Here is a 22,141-nt window from a genome sequence, read left to right on the forward strand (position 1 = left end):
AAGAAATTTTGTCAACTGAAGAATACTTTCTTTCGTGACTGTACCTGTCGTTTTAAGCTATAGATCCCGTCTTACAGAGTCACTGTGCTGAAGAAAGGTATTAAGCTCAATCAATAAATCCATAAACTAATCGCACAGCATTAATTCCGAGGAAATTTCTGTTGAAAGAAACACCTTTTTAAAATGTGAAACTAATTTGTAATTAAAAACACTTACATGCAACGTGACACAACATTGAATGAAGTCATCAAAGTAGATGATTCCGCGTCCACTTCTGTCGAACTTCCTCATCAGTGTAGTCACCAGTTGGTCGGACAATCGATACCCGAAAGTGGTGAGAGCTAATGCGAGTTCAGCCTTGTCAATGTTGCCAGAGTTGTCCCTGTCAAAGCTTCGAAAGCAGTTCTGCCAATCAACTACGTATTTCCACAGAGCGCCAAACTCTTCGAAGCTTATCGTTCCTCTGCCGGTTTTATCAAACATACCTACAAGCAATGAAATAGTCAGTATATTACGATAGTATAACATAGTCTAGCTTTCTTCTATATAATTTAAACACTGACATATAAATCATTATATCCTAGTCACAGAATTCACTGGAATTTGTCACCAGCAAATATGGATACGTCGTTTATAGACGCGCCTCTTACGTAGGAGAACCTGAGTTCAATTCACGATGGGAGCTCAAGTATTTTGGATTCCACATTAAGCTGTAGGTTCACGTTCTTGGCCTTTCTGTCGAAAGAGAAGTTACATTTACTCAAAGTAGCAAGAACAACAATTTGTTATTTCATAGGTCTTGGGTAAACAAAAATGTTGCACTATCGGAGATACAATAGAAGCTGCTTTCCAAAGTCACCAATAGACTTCAGTCGCATGTAACAGAACTAGATTTTCGTTGCTGTGGCTTTCTTGGCGTCTATAGTACAGTTGCTACGAGTTATGAAATAACCCTCATGCGATCCTTTGGGTACATATTCATGTAAGTGAAAATTACAGATGGAATAGTTTTAATTTAAAACGATCGAAGAATGGTTTCTTCCCGAACTTCACTTTCAATCACTAATTTTCGTTCTTTCTTTTTTTTTAAGTAGCGAAAAGTAATACAGAATACAAAACACACTGTCAAAAAGACTAGAATGGAAAACTGTTAACTGTATTAAGAATTGGTGAGTATATACTTAACATGTAGCAGGGCCGTCCATTGACTTAGCGGAAACTCCCGTTCCTAACTCCAATATTATAAAAACAATTCCTTTATTATTAATGGATTAAACTTTATTGTTGAATATTCAGAAAGTAGCTAAATTTATATTTTTTTAAATATAATTTTATTTAACGTAATCTCTACAAAAATTATTATCAGTAATTTTAAAGTTCAAAACTTTTATAATGTAATTTTCTCATGGTATGATTCACACTTATTTCCCTGACTTTTAATGAGTAACTACGGAAATTTCGCATGATCCGAGACACCGCGAACACTATCATTTATGGTTAGGTTTCGAAAAAAAAAATCGATTTTCTTAAATTATCTCCCACCATCCCTATAACCGTACAACGCTTTCGTTTTTATTTTTTTAAATATAATATAAGTTCACTTTCTTACTTATGGTACTTATTACGACGTGTAACATTTTTATCTTCTTTTCAATCTATATTGATTCTTTGAGGTGTCTCTCGTTCCGCCAGCAGCCTCTAATGCTGATCTGAAATCTGATTTCTTTTTCCCTCACTCTTCTGTGAAATGTAACAATTCTCTTAACTTTGAACTATTTTGCAGTATTTCCCGGACTCATTTTAATTTCACTAACTTCCAAGATCAGTGCAAACCCTGTATCCCCCCCCCCCCACACACACACCGTAACATTTATCTACTGCATATCGATTGTTACAAAGAAGTACAAGACCACGTTTAAAGATTGTTGATTGATGTTAAGGTTAAGTAAACTAGTGGTGAAAGTTATGTAGAGTTACGCAAGGAATTTATGTATACAGATGATAAAATGTAGAATTTTGATTATGTATCCAGTAACATATTAAATACGTATTCGCTAAACGTAATACGTAACTTAATACCCTCGACAGTAAGAAACCACTGTCCTGATTTAATGTCTACAACTGTTATAATGATGATGGGGTATCAGTTGCATGTTGATAACTCAAAACAATTGGCTTTATCAAAGGGTAAACTTAATTACTTTCACCTAAATATCAAGGCCCCTGTTAAAATAGAAAATAACAAACTTACCTTCCTGAATACATCTATAAATAATAATAATAATAATAAACAGTTCCACATCCAGGCATTCCCAAAATGCCTTGCGGAAATCAACATTTACTCTGCACTTTGATGCAATCTGTATTTTTAAGAAATTGATTACTTGGAAAAATTTCGTAGAGTTAAAATCAGAAAATGGGTAAAGGAAGTACTGTCAGGCGACCGTCCATGCGAGGATAGCAGACACCTGTTGAAAAAGGCCTCTCCATGATACATGTTGTCGGACATTATCTTGCTGAAACATGGCGTTCGAAATTGTTTGAAGGAAGAGCAGCGGTCACTGCTGAGGCTGCCCTCACTGAACAGCAGTGACGTCCTTCTGACACTAGAAATTTCGAGAATGTATGCTGAAAGGTTACACTTAACACGAGAGGCTCTAACACACATGTGATAAGCTGAAAGCTAAATTCATCCAAAAGCAAGACAATCTGACAAATCACTGAGCAAATCAACGTTTATTTATAAAATAATAACTGTGTGACAGTTTCCCCAACTAACTGAACATATTGGCTTTATCAGATACTGTCTGACAGACATGTTGACAGTGTCTGATCAGGGTTGGCGAAAACCATGGTTTTTATTAAAAAAAAAAAAAAAAAAAAAAAAAAAAAAAAAGAGGTTTTTTGGGGTTTAAACCCGGCTTTTTTGTTTTGTTTTAGTTTCTGTTTCTTGTCTAAACCAGATTTTCTTGGTTTAAATAATTTGCTCTATGTATTTATATCACATATGGACAGAAATAAGTTATTATAGGTGTTAGGTGTTATTATACAACAACCGGTTTATGTTGCAAGGGGTTACATAAGCTTAAGGCGGAATCCAAACCGCTTCTTGGCTTACATCCGAGAGAATTTGTCCCCCATTTGAACCCAAAACCAGGGCCACAAATGCGATACGTCTGCCGACTCACTTACGAAGGACTCCTGATAAAAATACGTTGTACTGAACTTTACTTACTTGCTAATATAATTGTCAAGAGTCATTTCAGAAGGACAAAAAGATAAACAGTTGCACAAGTGAAACCATTATACAGAATTACATATGGACAATTTGAATACTGCAGAGTACAGAAGAACTAATTTAGTGCAAGTTAGTTCACTACAACTTTTACTCCAAGTTAAAGAAATACAACGACTTAATGTGCATATCAGTAAGAAAAGTGAATAAAGATACGAATTATTTGAGTCCACTCTGGCTATGAGCCATTTATACATAAATAGATATCAAAGATACTTTAATAAATGCCTCTCATGGGGTTTGTATGACCCCCTTCCCCCCAAAAAAGTACGGCATTTCGATGTAATTAATCAATAGTAAACTACAAAAAAAATCACAAAAGGAACATTCATAAACTTATACAAAAACAAAAGTTGCTCTTGTAGTATAATTTCTTTGAGTAATGAATGGGGAATTTAGGTCTGAATATAATACGAATAATATGCGGGAGTGAAATGTAATAACTTACAAATTTGTGTTCATCAAGATTTTACGAACATTTTTCGTTTTTTGGTTAAAACTAGTTAGTTTTTCTGGAAAAACCAGCCAACCCTGTGTCTAATGAAGCCAATACGCTCATTTAGTTGCCGAAATTGTCACACATTTATTTTATAAATAAACGTTGATTTGCTCAGCGATTTCTTTTAAAAGTGTAAATTATTTAATATACCAAATCTAGTATGGATCAGTTGTGGTGTTGGATTGAAGACAATCTGCCATTCAGTGTTCACATGTTAAACACACACTCAGGTGTTTGTAGTTCTCGGTCAGTAGGAACCGACGCACACAATTCAACACCACAAACAAAGGTGTCTTGTTATTCCGAAGCGTCCTCACACTGCACGACCACTCTTTCTCGCCATTGCCTCACTGTCGTGGCGTCATGCGGGCCTGTTCGAACGTAGTCATCTGTTTATATTCTACTATTTGACCTTGACGCTTCCTACTTTCTTGTCCATGCTCCAATCAGTGTTACATAAACCGAACTTTCGCTGTATTAATTTGTGACGCTGTTGGGCCCACATATGTGTCATTTGTACGTCATACCCAGAGAGTTCGGTCGCAATTCCAGCTTACTTTCTTGGTGCTATAATTTTCACATTCAGGAACCTCAGTGGTAGAGCGTTCACCTCTAGAGCATGGGGTCCTTGGTTTGATCCCAGCTCACGCCAAGTGAATTTTGTGGTGGATAAACACCGTGTGCGTGGGTTTTGTCGGGTTTCCTCACACTTTCTTCATTCCATCATTTCATTCATTTATCATCATCACCGTCTCCTTTAGCCTAGCTGGCATAATCGTAGGACGTAAACTTAGATTTTAATTTTCATATTCAGCAGTATACGAGGGCCAATTTTGAGCCTAACAATGAAAGAACAATAATTTGTCATTGAAATTTTTTTTTTTTTTTTTTTTTTGAAATATTCTCCTTTATGATCAATACACTTTTGCATTCGTTTGAACCATTTGTCAAAACATTTTTTTCAATTTTCTTCAGACACCTCCATAATATGGTTTTTGAACGTATCAACGGCTTCTTCCGCCGACGAAAATCGTTGTCCACGCAATTTATTCTTGACATTCGGGAACAAGAAGTCATTGGGTGCCAAATCAGGACTGTACGCGGATGACAGATCAATTCGATTTTTTGAGTGTTCAAATAGTAGGTTGTTAGACAAGATGTGTGAGAGCTCGCATTGTCTTGATGAAGAATGATTCGACGGCGCTTGTTTGTTTTCCGTATTTGACCGAAGACCTCCGGCAAACAAACTTTGTGTACCATTCAAAATGAAATGAAATCTTTAAGTTTTACGTTCCACGATTATGCCGGTTAGGCTAAAGGAGAAGGTGATGATGAAAGATGAGTGAAATGGTGGAATGAACAAACTGGGAGGAAACGGGAGAACCCCGAGAAAACCCACGAACTCGGTCTTCGTCCACCACAAAGTCCACACGGCGCGAGCTGGGATCGAACCAGGGACCCCAAGCACCGGAGGTGCACGCTCTACCACTGAGCCACCGCGCCCCCTGCGTACCATTCAGAGTTGAGCGTTCTACGTTCCTCTAAAGACAGTTGCCACATGACCAGTTTTCCCGAAAAAACAGGCGACCATTTGTTTCGATGTGCTTCGAGTTCGAACAACTTTTGTTGGATTTGGTTCATCTTGAAACACCCATACAGTCGACTGCTGTTTACGTTCCCGCTCATATGCATATATCCATGATTCGTCGCCTGTTACAATCTTATATGTCTTTTGAAGCACCGCCATTGTATTTATTGAGCATTTGTGTGCACCAATCGATGCGAGCTTCTTTTTGAATTTTCGTCAAATTATGTGGGATCCAACGAAAACAATCCTTTCTCACACCTAAATGATCATGTAATACACTGCTCCACAAAACTTAAGCAACCAGAGAGAATGTGACCCATTAAACACTGGAAGGAGGCATGCACATACAAACGGGCGCACAAGCAAGGCGAGGGCCCGCTATGGCGCGTGTGTACCACCGTCGCAATCGCGGTGAACAAATGTTACCACGAAGTGTACACGACAGCCTAGTTGTATCCGAGGCTGCAAGCAGTGAGTTGGTGGTTTCTGTGTAGGATATCTAGTGTAAACACCCTGAAATGGCTTGGAGACGACATTTGTGTGACGTTGACCCAGGAGCGAATAATTGGGCAATTGGAACTAGGCTGGTCTTAACTGTACGTGACGCAGGAATTCAGTGTTAACAAAAGCGTTGTGTGAAAGGTGTCAAGTCGTTTCCATAATGGATATACAGTCAGTAGACATAATAGAGAAGGTCGCCCGAGGAAGACATCGGCCGCCGATGAAAGGTTTCTCACAATTGATGCCAGACGTGACAGTTAAGCGTCATGCTCTCAACTGGCAAATGCTTTGTTTCAACGATGCGACAAAGTGTTAGTCGTGATACTCTTCGTCGGTGGCTTAATACAGCAGGACTGTATACCAGGAAGAATGTGCTGTGTGTGCCATTGAAACGGGAGCACAAAGGTGCGCGCTATACATGGCGTCAGGAATTTGTTGCATAAGGGGAACATCCATTATATTCTCTGATGAGTCTCCATACAGCCTATCATCTGATTCTGGTCGGATATTAGTATGGAGAGAGCCTGGAACATATTATCACCCAACTTCATTGATAAACGGCTGTCATTTCGTGGTGGTTCCATCATGGTGTGGGATGAGATCATACTGGGTGGGAAAACGGACCTCTTATTGTGGAACATGGCACCTTGACGGTACAACGGTATCGGAATGAAATTCTCCATACACATGTGTGCAATTTCCGCGAAGCATTTAGTTCGGACTTCCTATCTATGGATGACAATGCCCACCCAAACCATGCACATCTGGTGTCCGAATATCTGAAGAGCGAAGACACTACGGGCATTGCATTGCCTCTATACTTGCTGGACTTGAATCCCATCTAGCATATGTGGAATGTTCTTAGGCGGCAAATAGTGCAACGCCATCCACCACCACGCACTCTTCCTGAACTGCAAACAGCTCTTTCCGAGAAGTGATGCCATCTGCCGCAAGACTTGATCAACAGTCTGATTTGCAATATGGTCAGATGTGCCTGTTATCTGTTCGTGGTGGTCACACGCCATATTGACTGCCTATGCCCTCGCACAGTCCAGTTTTACATATGGTGGTATCGTGGTTCTGAACTTTCTGATCACCTTGTGTATCCTAACTGTATTGTTGTCCTTCATTTGTGTTGCATTGTGTATCTGTACAGTCTTTCTGTAGATTATACTTGGTGCAGTGATCTTGTTTTATTTTCTGCTACTTCCTTCGAGTTGCTTAAGATTTGTGGAGCAGTGTATTTTATATATGCTGGCGGAACTAATGCCTAGGGTTGTCTCAATCTCACAGTATGTCACATGACGATCTTGCAGTATTATGTTTTGCACAGCATCAATGTTCTCTTGAATAACAACTGATTTTGGACGACCATAGCGAATTTTGTCAGTGAGCGAATGGCGGCCACAAGTAAAATCGTTATACCAGCGTTTCACAGTGGCAAATGATGGGGCTTCATCGTCAAATGTGTAAGTAAGTTGATCGATGCATTCTTGTCTTGATAATCCACGTCGAAATTCGTAGTAAATCATCGCACGAAAATTTTCACGAGTTAATTCCATTTTTCTGTTGTCACGCAATCTTCAAGTCAACGTAAACAATATTGAAGTACGTTATGGTCAATAATGTCAAATGGTTCTATGCAAACGGAAAACGGCGCCTAACTACAATCAGTGTTGCCAAGGCTCAAAATATAAATAGTGGCCCTCGTATAAGGAAATTCTTCGATAACTGCCTTACACGATTAAGAACAACTGCAGGTCATCTCGAACAGGACTACTTTCAATATTTTAACAACGGCGAAGGAACTGACGGGACCACACAGCCCTAATATTGAATCGCCTTAAACTCTTTAGAGCTTCGTGCAAAGAGTTTTCTTCATGGCAACGTCACTGAAGTATCTAACTACTTGAAATATGAAAATCTCCTCTGTAGCTTAGGCAGTTTTATTGCTGTCTTTGCTCTCGACACGAGAATTGAAACAAATGCATACCACGCATTTCAAAATTTCAGTGTTTTTCACAACAAAAACGATCTATATAAACGCTTCATTACTGTTTATATTTCATTTACAATTTTGATCACATGTATTTCAGAGTTCTGATTTGTTAAATCCTCATAAAAAGGAAAGTCTGCAACTCACTGCCGTATGCAATGAGAATGAAAATGTTACTTCACTGTGTGTTCTATATGTAAATAAATATAGTTTATTTAATATTTTGTCTGAAAATCGTCAGCCTACGTAGCGTCTGTTCATAAGACTCTACCTTCAATCCTTGCGAAAGGTATGTACTCATGAATACTTGTAGAACTAGCAACTGACTGTACAAGAGATCATTAAACTCTTGAGATAATACTTAGCACAGACACATTTCACTTGGAAGACAGGAATCATATTACCAATATGATAGTTTCGCGATGGGTAATCCCATCTCCCAGTTTTAGCCAAGGTAAGTTTCTTCTCTCTACAAAGAATTCTCCTACTTTTGAAGCATTTGGTAGAAGCAAACTTCTCGCACTTTCAGAGCATTCCTTGCTCCATCTTCGGCGCTTGTTGCCATGTAAATGTCATTCCTTTCCTTTCCTTAGCCATTTTGTCAACTAACTGAGATAGAATACTTAAAAAGTGTCAGCAAATTTTCTTCTGCGAATATTCGTGATTGAAAAACATCCTGATATTTACTACTTTTGTTGCGTTAGAAATAACAAAATACTATTGTTTTGGTATGCCGTAACTGCATGCAGGGATTTGCTTTCCCACATGCTTCAAATTTATATACGCATCCAACGATATCAGTAAATAATTACAGTTCCCTCTCCTAACCATGGCTATGATTATGCTAGATTATATTGAAGTATGTTACTGCGTTATTTCAATTATGTTCAACGTTTATAATACATTATTTCAGGTGTTGCTGTACGGATTGTCAACCTACTTACCTATCATAAGCCTCACAGTCTCAGGATTAAAGGGCGTCCACGAGCCATTCGAGAGCGCAGCCTGTAACTCGTCTGCTGTTATGTAGCCACTACGATCTCTGTCAACCCTAGACAAAACAAAAATCACAAGTTTTACATAATTTAAAAATGTAGAAGTAGGCCCTATATATATATATATATATATATATATATATATATATATATATATATAAAACTTACCAATCACATTAGTCAAATCTTCTATAGGATGCTTCAAAGCACATTGTGCTTCTTTATCTGCTGTTAGGACTAAAAGAAAGGATAAAAGAATAGGAAATTACAAGTCATATTTTTCTAGTTTATAAGACGCGTTAAAATTACACTTACTGCCATAAAAATTGAAGCAGCACGAAGGAATCGCCAAATCAACTGCAATTCAGATCAACATGTAAACGATTAGGATTTAAAGATCACGAATGGCCACCGGAGAGTAGTAAGGAATTCAGCCCTAGCCGTGAAGCGTGAGTGAGTGAGTCAGCACAGTACTGGGAGGACAAATAACACAGCAGCATTAGACAGCGTTCAAAAGGGGCCGTGCGATTAACAGACATGTGAGGGATTCCAATGTTCCTATGGCCTGACGTTGGGGCTAGTGGATACGTGAAGACGCCATCGCACGACGTGAAGGTTCCGATCGATCACAACAGACTACAACACGAGAGGATCGTCACATTGTTCGTGAAGTATTACGTAATCCTGTGATATCAGCGCCTGCCATTCACACATAAGTAGTGGACTCTCTGTAAAACCCTCTGTCATCTCGCACCGTATCTCGACTGTTCTCAGCTGGACTGTGAGTGCACCGTCCTCTGCGTACGTTGCCACTAACACAAGCGTATAAACGAAGTAGGACAGCATGGAATCCTCATGAATGGTAATAGATCGTGTTCAGTAATAAGTCTCTATTGTATATTACGACACATAACCATCCTGTGCAAGTGTGGTGATGCCGGAGGGAAAGGTGACATCTAGCCAATAATGTGGAACAGCGTTACTCTGGGCATCATGGTATGGAGACAGCCTTTGGTAACCTCCCGTAGCAATTCGTGAAACCTTGACGGCACAGATTTACGTCAGTGAGATTCCGCATCTGCAGGTGTTAGCTCTCCTCCCGCAGGAGCACGCACGTACAATCTATTAACCTTATCAGGACGAACGGCTCAACCCTTGAGCCAGCAATTCAAACCTCTCTAGCTCAGCTCCTAATTAACCTAGAGATATGATTTTGGTATGTATCTCTTCAGAAAGGATGGAACTTTTTAATCCTATGTATATCATTCATGTAGTGGGTCCCGCCGTGAAGGGGGAGTGGGGCAAAGTTGGGTGTTTATAGCTTTCCCTCTCTCCCTTCAGAATTTGGGGGAGGTACCCCCCTGATGAAGCTACAAGGATAAAAAATGGCATCCATAGAGACAAATGAGCATACTTACTAGCCATACCCAGTCAATGACTTTTGAGCTTGAGAGGGGTGAATAGGAGGGGTATTGAATTTACCCTTTTTCTTATTGTATATTTTCTTATAAAGACAAAACATATTTCAAATTTGAGGATCTCTGGCAACATTGTTATTCATCGTACGCAAGAAAAAAAAATCTCACATTTACGATAGATATTTGGGACAATGATACACAAAAGTCAAACCCGTCGGTTCAATACGAATGGAAAAAGAAATTCGGAACCCCACACCTACGAGACACATCCTGTATGTTATTCAATATCCACTGTAAGGTACTCTAACGTTGACAGCCCTAGCGACATTCCTAATTATCACAGACTCACAAACCATACCTCGTTGAAAACCTTATAGATCAGCCATTCCAACAATGTAACTTTTGTGCGTCTCGGGCCAAACCAGTAAAAGAAGAAGATGAAAGTCAAAATTTTGGGTGGAAAATCAAATTTTTCGAAATTTGTCGGACTATGGCAACTCTGTTATTTGTCGTACGCAAGAAAAAAAATTCCAACAAGGTAACTTTCGTGTCTGTCGGGCCAAACTAGTAAAAGAAAAAGACGACAAAAATGAAAATTCTGGGGGGAAATTCAATTTTTTCGAAATTTGTCGGACTATGGCAACGCTGCTATTTGTCGTACGCAAGGAAAATAATTCTCACATTTGCGCCAGACATTGGAAACAACTATGTAGAAAAATGAAGGGTTTAGGTGGAACAGGAGTGAAGAAAAAAATTCGGAACGCCGACCCTACGTGAATCATCCTGTATGTTTTCGAGAGATTGTGGTATAAACTAACATTGGCAGACTTGGACACGCTCCTAATTGTCAAAAACATATCAGCCATACCTCGTTGGAAAGCTTATAGAACAGATATTCCAACAAGGTAACTTATTGAACAAACACACACACACACACACACAGAGAGAGAGAGAGAGAGAGCGAAAGGAAAACATTTATCACCTCAGAACGTACCGTTCTCTTTTTAGCCTGGTCAAGGTCAGCTATAGTTATCAGTTGAACCAAAGAGTTGTAAATATGCAATACATTTCTTTCAACTCCAAAATCTTCCTGCCGAAGCAAAAGGAAAGAAAAGCAATGATCTTTCGACGAACAATGTTCGGTGAACCAATGCGAGTTTATTCTCTGCAGTTAATAAGATAATTTTTCTGCATTCCTACTGCACTTACACTGCTTATTTCTTGCACAATTGTTCACAATAACGGGGATAAATGTGAGAAGTATTTTTCTTGCATACGACAAACAACAGCGTTACCATAGTCCGACAAATTTCGAAAAACTTGATTTTCCCCCAAAATTTTCATTTTCGTCTTGTTTTTCTTTTACTAGTTTGGCCCGACAGACACGAAAGTTACCTTGTTGGAATGTTTGTTCCATAAGCTTTCCAACGAGGTATAGCTGATATGCTTGTGACAATTAGGAGCGTGGCCAAGCCTGCTAATGTTAGCGTATACCACAATCTCTCGAGCAAAATACAGGATGATTCACATAGGTTCGGTGTTCAGAAATGAAATGAAATCTTTAAGTTTTTCGTCCCACGGTTATGCAGATTAGGCTAAAGGAGACGGTGATGATGAGAGATGAGTGAAATGGTAGAATGAAGAAAGTGGGAGGAAACGGGAGAACCCCGAGAAAACCCACGAGCACGGTGTTTGTCCACCACAAAGTTCACTTGGCGGAGGCGTTCGGTGTTCAGAATTTTCCCCTCCATTCCTATTAAATCTAATCCCTTCATTTTTTGATATCATTGTCCCCAGTGTATGGCGTAAATCTGAGATTTTTTTGGCTTACGTACGGTATATAACAGCGTTGCCACAGTCTGACAAAATCTGAAGAAATCTATTTTTGAAGAAAAAAATGATTTTCTTCTTCTTTTACTAGTTTGGTCCGAGAGACACGAAAGTTACTTTGCTGAAATGTCTGTTCTATAAGGTTTCCAACGAGGTATGGTTTGTTTATGTGTGACATTTAGGGGCGTAGCCAAGCCTGCCAACGTAAGGGTAGACGAAAATTTCTCGGGAAAATAGGAACAGGATGATTCATCTAGATTCTATCTTCCGATTTTTTTTTTTTTTTTTTTTTTTTTTACCTAGCTATTGTACCTTTGCCCTTCATTTTTTGGTACAATTATTATCAATGTCTGGCCTACAGGTCAGAATTTTTTTTTTCTGCGTACGACTAGAAACAGTGTTGCCAGACTCACAAATTTCGGAAAAAAATAAATTTTTCACTTTTTCTCTTTCTTTCTCCTTTTTCTTCTACGGGTTGGGTACGGTAGCCTCAAAGGTTATCTTACAAGAATCTTTGTTTCATAAGTTTTCCAACAAGGTATAATTCATACCCATGGAAGAATTAGGAGGGGTGCTAGGACCGCGAAAGTAAAGGTCTACGATTTTCTTGAAATCCCTGCCCGTCCTGAATAGGTTAACAAGACAATGCCCAGCCACACCCGTGTCTATAAATTGTCTACGGCACGTTGAGGTTTTTCCCTGTACAGCATCCTCATCTGATCTCTCCTCAACTGAACACGTTAGGGACCAGTTCGGATGCAAACTCGACGGCGCTGCCAACCTGCAGTTACAGTAGCTATGGATTGAGTTGCCTCAGGCAGTGATACGACGACTCTACGACTCGCTTCCAAGCCGCATGAACGTATGTATCCGTCCCAGAGGGGGTGTAGCAACCTGCTGATATGCAACACGTATTAAGCTCGTACAACCAAACCTATTTTCAGATTAATCTGATATTGTAATTCTTACAATCAAGTTGCGTACTCTTGTATCCCGTGAAGTTTAACTTAATTTCATATATTCCTTCAGGGTGCTCCATGTTTTGTCAATGAGCATATTTCAGCATAAAGTCACATTCCGAAGAGAAGGAAGGAAAATACCTTGAACATTAAAAGAGAAAGCGGTTTTTCTAAATCTTGAGAAAGGCCAAAAAACGAAGTATTGCTAAACTTTTTTTTATTATTATTTGGAAAGAACAAGGACACTCAAACTTTTGCAGGGAGGGTTGGCTTCTAAAATGGGAAATTCTATGTGATATGTGTGGTTATGAAATTTTAAGACCTTCTTCTAGAGCTGAGAATGATGCAATGAAATGGTTCTTCTTCAAAACAAGTAAAGTACGAAACAGGAAACGGATCTACAAACAATGGCATGAACGGGTTAGAAAGAAGCTACACATTCACCAAGAGAGGCAGTGAGAAAGTAGAAGTACACAACTACTGTGGCTCTCACCTAGGGAAGGTTAGGGTGTTCTTATCGTGTGAATAGTCATTTCTTTTCGTATGTTCACCATCGCTACGGACGCACCCTGGCAGGCCCACAAGCTTCACCCTGTCTTCATTCAGTTAGATAGTATTTGTACTTTTTGTGGTCATCTAGCACAGGTTGATGTTTTTCAACAATTATTTCTGGTCGCCCGCCTGAACTTCATCTATGCTAAGTAGGGTATTGTCATGTTGCCCCGCGCAAATATTTTGGAGAACAATAAGAAGAAAATCTTTGATAGAATTATGATTTTCGTACAATTATTTCTGGTGGCCTCCTTGAACCTCATCTATGCTATATTTTTCATCTCCAGCACAGACCTTTTATGGGACAAGAAGAAGAAAATTAACGAAAAAAATAATAATTTTTCAACAGTTAATTCGTGTAGTGTCACAGAATCTGACCAGCACAATTAAGAGTACATTTTGTGCGGAAATAACTAAAACTATCATTAACTTACTTATGGTCCAGAAATTTCAATTGCATCGAACAGTGATACTCAAATATGTAACTAAGTTCTCCTGTAATTTTTTTTTCGAGAAAATAAACCCAGTATTCTTAGGCCGTACCAGAATTTGTAGTAATAGTTAAGAACAGCTACTTCTCATCTCCCGTGCACGAGGATACATCTTACTGTTGCACTACGTAAACACCCTAAGTACAAGGGCAAGAACTCAGTCTATTACCTACTTTTTAACATCCTAGATAGTCAATGAATAATTCCTGAAAGTATGGCGTTTCTCGTCCTTCCCTAAATGGGAAGTACGGCTCCTTAACTATAACCGAATTTGTTATCAACTCTGTAATAATGTGTTCAAACAACTTACAGGTTTAAACTTAACCTTCACAATTTATCACATTATACCTTTGAAAAACATCCCACAAGAATTCACGAGTAGGTATTTGTGCCATGCTGAAAGTCAAACACTAGAAAACTCCGAACGATCTAATTCATTGACGTCTTTCCGTTTGAAACAATGACACCAAATAGTAGTTTCGATAAATTTTAACGCTATAGTTCCTTGTTTGAAGTCAGAATGCAATCGTTGTCACATGTCACATTTGTCTTCTTCTTCTTTTACGTGGATAACACGAGGAAATGGGAAATACGAGAAGTTGCCAAATATCATGAAACTGCCTCGCCCACCATGCTTCCAGCAATTACGAGTCATTACGCAATAAATACGGCAGCAAGAGCAAAGTGAAAGGAACTTGTGAATCATTGTTATTGAGTGGATGTGGTGACTTCGTGTTACTATTTATTATGTTTTCTTAAAATTATTTAATATATTCTTCTTATACAGCCTACCTGTTACATCCAAATATCAGATCCTTTTTTGTGCCTTAATTATCCATACCACAGAGGAAATAACATACGTATACTTTGTAATTGTGTTCTATAGTTATCTAGAAGAAGAAATGTCGTACGTTCAAATGCCAGATCGAAATTTTTTGTTGGATGTTTTCAAAAGGTAATTTTGACTATAATACCGTAGAATAAATATATTCCTACTCGAATTCGTAAGAATATACTTAATCTATGGTAATTTTTATATACACTGTTCACCTAGTTGTTACAGTTTGACTTACGAGTGGAAATTGAGAGTTTTCACGTCACTATTTTTGTTCCGGTACACGCCATGAAGAATTACGCCGTGCAGGTCAAGTTTAGGCAATCTACTCGAAATAATAGATGGAAATTAGAATTATTTTATCATGACAATACCTCACTTAGCATAAATATATTCAAGGGGACCATCAGAAGTCATTGTTGAAAAATTACAATTCATTCAGGATTTGCTTCAAAATACAATGTCCGGATATATGCCATATAAACTACAATGAAAAAAAAAAAAGCCCGAGTGCCATCTAGTTGATCGCACGAGAGTGCGTTGAGTCCGTAAGGAGCGGGCGCGTCAACGACGATGGGTATGGCTGTGGGGGTATTGAATGCAGTCGTAATGGTTTCTCATTAGTAACACTACTATTATAAAATAAAAATACTGCTGTGTATTGTGCAGAAATACTACACCGTCAGAAAATAATACGTAATACAATCCTTTTTCATTTTCACATTTATTTTGACCATCGTATGGTGTGTAATGATTTTATACTAGTAACCCTACACTTATAAACCTAAAATACAACTGAATTAATTACAATTTAATTATGATATTTGCAAAAGTAGCTATATTCCTTACAAACATATCTTTCAATACAGAGTATTACTTTCCTTGTATGCTTATTTTGCAAAATGTGGTGTGCCAAGACTTAGGCTCGCACACTTCTCAGTAGGTCACGAAAATTTTGTGCTATAATATATTGTAAACAATTAATGTTTGCTATGGAACAAGAGCTTTTAAGTCATTAAGAGTCAAATCTATATGTAACGCAATTTGTGACTTCCGTTCATCCTAGTTTTAGAACTGCTTTGCTGTAATAAAAGAATAAATTTTATTGTCGAATCAGCTACATAGCCACAGACAACGTCAAATTATATCTTACTACAATAAGTGCACTACGACGATGATTGTTCATTATCTACAGTAAGTGCTGTAGTACTTAAGTTCACCACTATCACCTTACAAAGGTTAAGGTGATAATATTAAGAATCTGACCAAAACAATATTTTTAATAAATAATAGTATTATAGTTTTGACAATGTATCATTGGGACTTTCCATGTGAGGTCAACACAATGGTAGCCTTGCACAGAGTTGTACAACAAATTAATGATTTTCACTGAAGCCAGAAAGAGTAATGAATTGATCCACATGAAGATAGTCTTTGAGGCCTGTCAAGAGTTCTGTTCGCTGTTTTGTTATAAATTAATGACACAAAAGAATCTGTAATTTCTCACTGAATTTTGAACAGAAATCTTCTGGTAATTCTTGGATCGTACTTAGAGTGGATCGGTCTGTAGCTGCCCATTGACGGTATGTTATACAGTCTACATTATGTTCCTCCATATGGTTTTGAAGACTTATTATTAACCTCTCTGTACAAGAGCAAGTTTCACAGTCGCCAAAGTAAGATGATATATTAGATGGGTTACAGACAATCTGTGCCATGCAGTCATGGTATGATATAATGGGATGTTCATCATCAGCTGTAAGTGTCGATAGTTTGGCTTCTGCTATCATCAATTTCACATTCTGATGCGTGCTGCAAACACAAACCGAATGAGTTCCAGCAGTCCCTGCTAAGATGCACTGCTTGGGTATCAGTTCTGCAAATTTTGAGAAACCAATGGAAATATCAGGATGCTGATTCTTAAATGCCTGGAAAAAATTTTCCAAGTTGCAAAGAATGAGCCTTTTTCGTTTGTGTATTTTCTGGTCACCAACCCTTACAGAAACAAAATCTTTTTTACCAGGCATTATTCTGCTGACAGAATCTGCTTCATAGAACTCTCTGATGTAGGTAATGCGTTCCCAGCTATGATGTTAGGTGTTGCCATTATTCTCTTCTCTTGAACCTTTTTTACTATGTACCATGTAATTAGGTGCACCAAATTCTGGCTCAATTCTATGAACTGACCAACTCCGCAGCAGTACTGTCAGTACTTGGATTTTCTCATTTCTATTGACACAACCTCTGAACTTCTCTTTAAGTAGTTGCAGCATTTCTTGAATAGAATCCTCTTCGTCACTACTGGAACTTTCACTACTTTCAACACTCAAAAATTTCCTCTTCAGGGCAGATCCAATTTCTTCACTTTTTGTCCTGGATATTTCTTTTGTAAGATCTTAGTTTCCAATATTGGAGACTCGCCAAGAGTAAGGTTTCATACACAACTTTCAAATTTTCATAGGTTTTTTTTTTTTTTTTTTTTTTAAGGGGGGAGGCTACTAATCTCAGAATTGTTGTCTATACATTTACAGTTACATGTTCATAATTAGGCAGCCTCACAACATCTCTCCTGAATATTTTATACGTATTCTGCATTGCTGGTACTTTCTCTAACTGACCTTAGACCTCTGTTGCAGTCAGAGTGGAAAAAATATCATGATTTTTTTTTTTTTTTAATCATTTTGTTGATTTTTTTATTTAAATCAAATCTTTCTCCTCGTATACATAATACAAGTCGCGAACTGAAGAAAAAACATTAGGAATTAGTATTAAATGTTAATTATGCCATTAAAGTGAAAGTATTGGAGTTGAATTTTGAATTAACCCGCAATCGTTAACCTACTTCAATCCCAAAAATATTTGTTAAACATTAAGGAAAAAGTACAGCAACGTTTATGAACATGATAAATTTTTTCACAAAAGTTACTTTTATTTGGCAGGGTATATTTTTAAAAGATCAGAACTAGCTTGCGGCACAAAATATGTATAAAATACGTAAATTTCGCCTAAAGTTATATATATGTTTGTTTGTTCGTCTGTTTGTTTGTTCCCAATAATAGAGGCGTATTTAGAGGGACCAGTAAATATATATATATATATATATATATATATATATATATATATATATATATATTTACTGGTCCCTCTAAATACGCCTCTATTATTGGGAACAAACAAACAGACGCACACACAAAACAATTTTCTCCCTAAATGTCGAATTGTGATTTCCCCGGTGAAATAGTTAACAATTTGCAAACCCTATGTTACGAAGAGAAGAAGAGCAGGATTCGCCCGTTACCCCTTCAAAACGGGATTTTCTGTAATCATCCTCTGGATGACACTCGGTTTCTTACAGTACTGTACATACATTTGCGTCTCATTGTATTATGACTATTATCTTTCATATTCGAAATAACAGAACAGAAACGTGATTTTACTTATTTTCACTTTAAATTAATTTATTTCGGAATTTTTTTAAAATCAACGATTTTTATTTTAAAAAATCAAGTGATTTAAATTAGACTAGTTTAAATCATTTGACCGTGGTTGCAGTTATGGCCGTTAATGGAAAAGGATTATAGCAGTATTTCTGATAGAACTGTTCAAGTCCTTTCACACCGGATGTACTTATCATTTTACTTCATTGATGATCTGGGAATCATTATTTCAGTAATGATGATGGTAAACTCTGATGACAGAAGAAAAACATAGTCATATAAAAAATATTTTTTCTTTTGTTATCACCAATAACAAGCAGTTATTCTGTAAAAGCTACTCAAAAGTCATTTTTCGTGCCATTCAAGGACAAAGGTCAAAGTCAAATTTTCAGTTTTATAGAAAGGGTCAGGGGTTACATATCAAATGATAGGTTTGTCTACAAGCTTTACGATGACATCTAAGTTCAGTTTCTATCATAATCAGGGCAAAGGTTTACAAGCATTAGCAATATGACTAAATTTTCGGGGAAAGGTCAAAATTACTGAAATTACTATAAGTGACTTTTACGTAAAAGTTCATAACTCAGCATCCCAAGGTTGTCCCACTCTGAAACTTTCCAAATGTCTTCACCAATGATAAGCCATTATTCTGTAAAAGTTTCACGGAAATCAATAACTACGTATTTTTTGCTGGTTAAGGTCAAATTTTCAATTTTATGGTAAAGGTTAAGTGAGGCATATCAAACGAAAGGTCTGTCTACGAGCTTTACAATGATACTCGAGTGAAGTCTCTATCTTAATTAGAACCAAAGTTACAAACCTTTTTAATAATTAATCAGACCCAAATTTTTTACAAAAAGTCATAAAGCTTGAGATGCTGTAACTCCAGAACTGTAGGACCAAGCAATGAAAAATTTCTCATCAAGACGTATTAACACACAAAATTTCATCAAAATCTGAGAGTGACCAAAACAAGTGTGTGGGTCTGACATGGAATATCCACATTGTCTTCATCAGGCACTTTTTTAAGTCAACGCAATATGTGTATAGTGATAACTACAGCCCGGATTTATATGCAAAATGCATGTTTATAGTAACATGCAGAAACTTGTGCAAAGTATCTTTTTCTTTCCGACAAACTTGTAAGGATTCGTTTGAGACGCATATGATAGCGCATATAAGTGCATATTTTGAGTAAATTTCGATGTGCATGCATATTGCGTCAGAAAAAAGTAGGTTATATTTAAAGTAAACTCAATCACTTTGTAAACGCAGGTGTATAGAATAAAAATGTTGTATAGAATTATAGAATAAAGTATTGTATCTTAAATTAGTCCACCTGACTTCTCTTGTACACTGTCTTCATTGCGTAGCAGAAACAATCAGATGCGAATATCTGGCAGTGGACATGCTTCTATCAAATGTAAAGAAAGTAGTTGTGAGAGCTCCATTGCACGTATGTATCTTTCGCAAAGTTGTGAAAAATGTTCCGGTACCTTCGCAACAAGTTTTAACCCGATAGGGTTCGTGACTAGAAGCTGTATCGTATTATGCAGAGAACTTAAATCAAGTGAAGACAGTTGTAAACTCACTAAAAACGATGACGTAACCTCTTATTTATGTGTCACGAAAATGTTTCTCTACAAATGGTATCGAGAACAAAATTAAGTACATACACAATCACTTCTCGAGAATACTTGAAAATATCAGACAGTTGGAACCCCATGACAATGCTCTGCAGCATTACTCTCGTTGTTGGGCGAATTATTGCAGACTTTGTCTAGTGAAACTCACGGTGTTGCGAAAATAGCTTCAGATAAAGTTTGACAAATATTAGGCAAAAATCCCAGGTAGAAAACAATCAGTGACATTGCAAATATACTTAATCTTAAAAACAAGGAATTGGAAGAGGGCCTAACGCACGAAAAAAAAATTTGGTGTTTTCCGCATGCACCAGTGACTTGTGTTGATGTAGAAAGGAACTTTTCGATCTACAAAACGTTTCTCACTGATAAACCCAGAGAGTTTACAGAAGAAAACGTAAGAAAGACGTTCACAATTCATTGCAATAGAGGTCACTAAAGGAAGATATTTTTGTACGAAATTGGAACTTTATTTTCTTGGTGTATATTTGGGGGGCGTGGTGGCTCTGTGGTAGAGCGTTCACCTCTGGTGCTTGGGGTCTCGGGTTCGATCCCAGCCTCCGCCAAGTGAACTTTGTGGTGGACAAACACCGTGCTCGTGGGTTTTCTCGGGGTTCTCCCGTTTCCTCCCACTTTCTTCATTCCACCATTTTCATTCATCTCTCATAATCACCGTCTCCTTTAGCCTAACCGGCATAACCGTGGGACGTAAAACTTAAAGATTTCATTTCATTTCATTTGGTGTATATTTCAGAGCGCATATTAAATCTTTAATACATATTTTAGGGCACATTTTTTTATATTTTTCGTGCTTATTTGCATGCATATAGGGTTTGTTTGTGCATGGAAGTCTGGGCTCTAGTGATAACCTTTACAGCTCTACCCGTTGGTCTGATGTTTAACGCATGCGCATGTGGTGCAGGTGGTCACGGAGATAGCTCAAAAGTTTAATTTCACAGTCGTTCACTTTGATTAATCATCCGTCTGTTTTAGCCTAAAGGGCATAACCGTGGGAAGTTAAACTAAAAAATCTTCATTTTTAATATCTTTATTAACCGATCAAACGTCGTGTCGGGGTTATTCTACTTTCTTCATCATACCATTCCATTCGTTATCATCATCATCATCATCTCCCTTCGCCTCGGTGGAATGTTCAACTTAAGCAATAATAATAATTTTCTGATGTTAATTTGGAGATGAGATGCTAAATTATAATGCGCCAATACAATGCAAGCTCTGAATGCATTAGGAGACGACATTAAACAAAATTTATAGGCATTATGAGGTTGGAATATTTTTAATCTACACAAACAATACGTTTCCAGTTTATTCATTTCTCAGGTGTTAAAAGTGTTACTTCGTTTCATAACACAATGAGAGTTGAAGGGGTCTGTTACACTGGTACCATTTAATTAACACAAGATATTGCTGAAGACTTCATAAAAATATCTCCAAAATGGATTTAATGAATATTTTGTAAACAGTGTAAGAAATGTAAATGCTAAATATAAAAATGACGCTATTTCAGACACACATGCTGCTTGCTTACTTACACAGATGTATATAAATAAACTCAGTTCTTATTTTCTGTCAGTGCAACTACTAAAGTTATTTAAATTTTATAAAATAAGAAAGACATAAGGAGCAAACCATTTTATGATGATTACCTCAGTTCTAGGAACATTCAGAACAGAAGTTACGTTCATACATATCTTTTATACATCCAAATTCGTACACAATCGGTCAGAAACCAGTTCATAGAAACTGTTGAGATATTTGAGTACGTACTTTTACAAGGTATCGCTTAAATTTTCATCAACATTGTAATCCTTTTTTCACAAAAATGTGAGCAATTTATTTATTTATTTTTTTCAATTTCGGTATGCTTTTAATACCCTTCAAGTAAGTCGGCAGCTTATTGCACAGTTTACTGGACATAGGAAGGATGTTTTACGAGTATAGATAATAAAAAATATTTCATTCCTTGTAACATTATAGTAATTTTGTATATATACAAAGAAAAAAACACTTAAAATTTTATTTGACTGAAAGACACTTTTACAGGAGGCTCTTGATGAAAGATTAATAATAGTTCTTACTGC

At 37.3% G+C, this 22,141-nt stretch overlaps 1 protein-coding gene across 2 annotated transcripts in view; it reads right to left on the reverse strand.

Moving 5' to 3' along the window:
* The window catches only part of Alg-2 (Apoptosis-linked gene-2), a 34,368-nt gene extending 19,755 nt beyond the window's left edge, over positions 1 to 14,613 (reverse strand). Inside the window, exons 1-3 of one of the 2 annotated variants that reach the window (XM_081737935.1) lie at positions 14,473 to 14,613; positions 8,824 to 8,930; positions 217 to 485 (exon numbers count right to left, since the gene is read on the reverse strand). In XM_081737935.1, coding sequence (XP_081594061.1) covers positions 217 to 485; positions 8,824 to 8,930; positions 14,473 to 14,519 — 423 coding nt within the window. In that variant the 5' untranslated portion in view covers positions 14,520 to 14,613. Of the gene's footprint in view, positions 1 to 216; positions 486 to 8,823; positions 8,931 to 14,067; positions 14,109 to 14,472 lie in introns of those variants that run through there. The other variant, XM_081737945.1, reaches the window with a different exon arrangement.
* Between the last annotated feature and the right edge of the window lie 7,528 nt (positions 14,614 to 22,141).

Source organism: Thermobia domestica, chromosome 2, assembly GCF_964235325.1.
Source record: "Thermobia domestica chromosome 2, izTheDome1.hap1.1, whole genome shotgun sequence".
In the NCBI taxonomy this organism is placed as follows: domain Eukaryota; kingdom Metazoa; phylum Arthropoda; class Insecta; order Zygentoma; family Lepismatidae; genus Thermobia; species Thermobia domestica.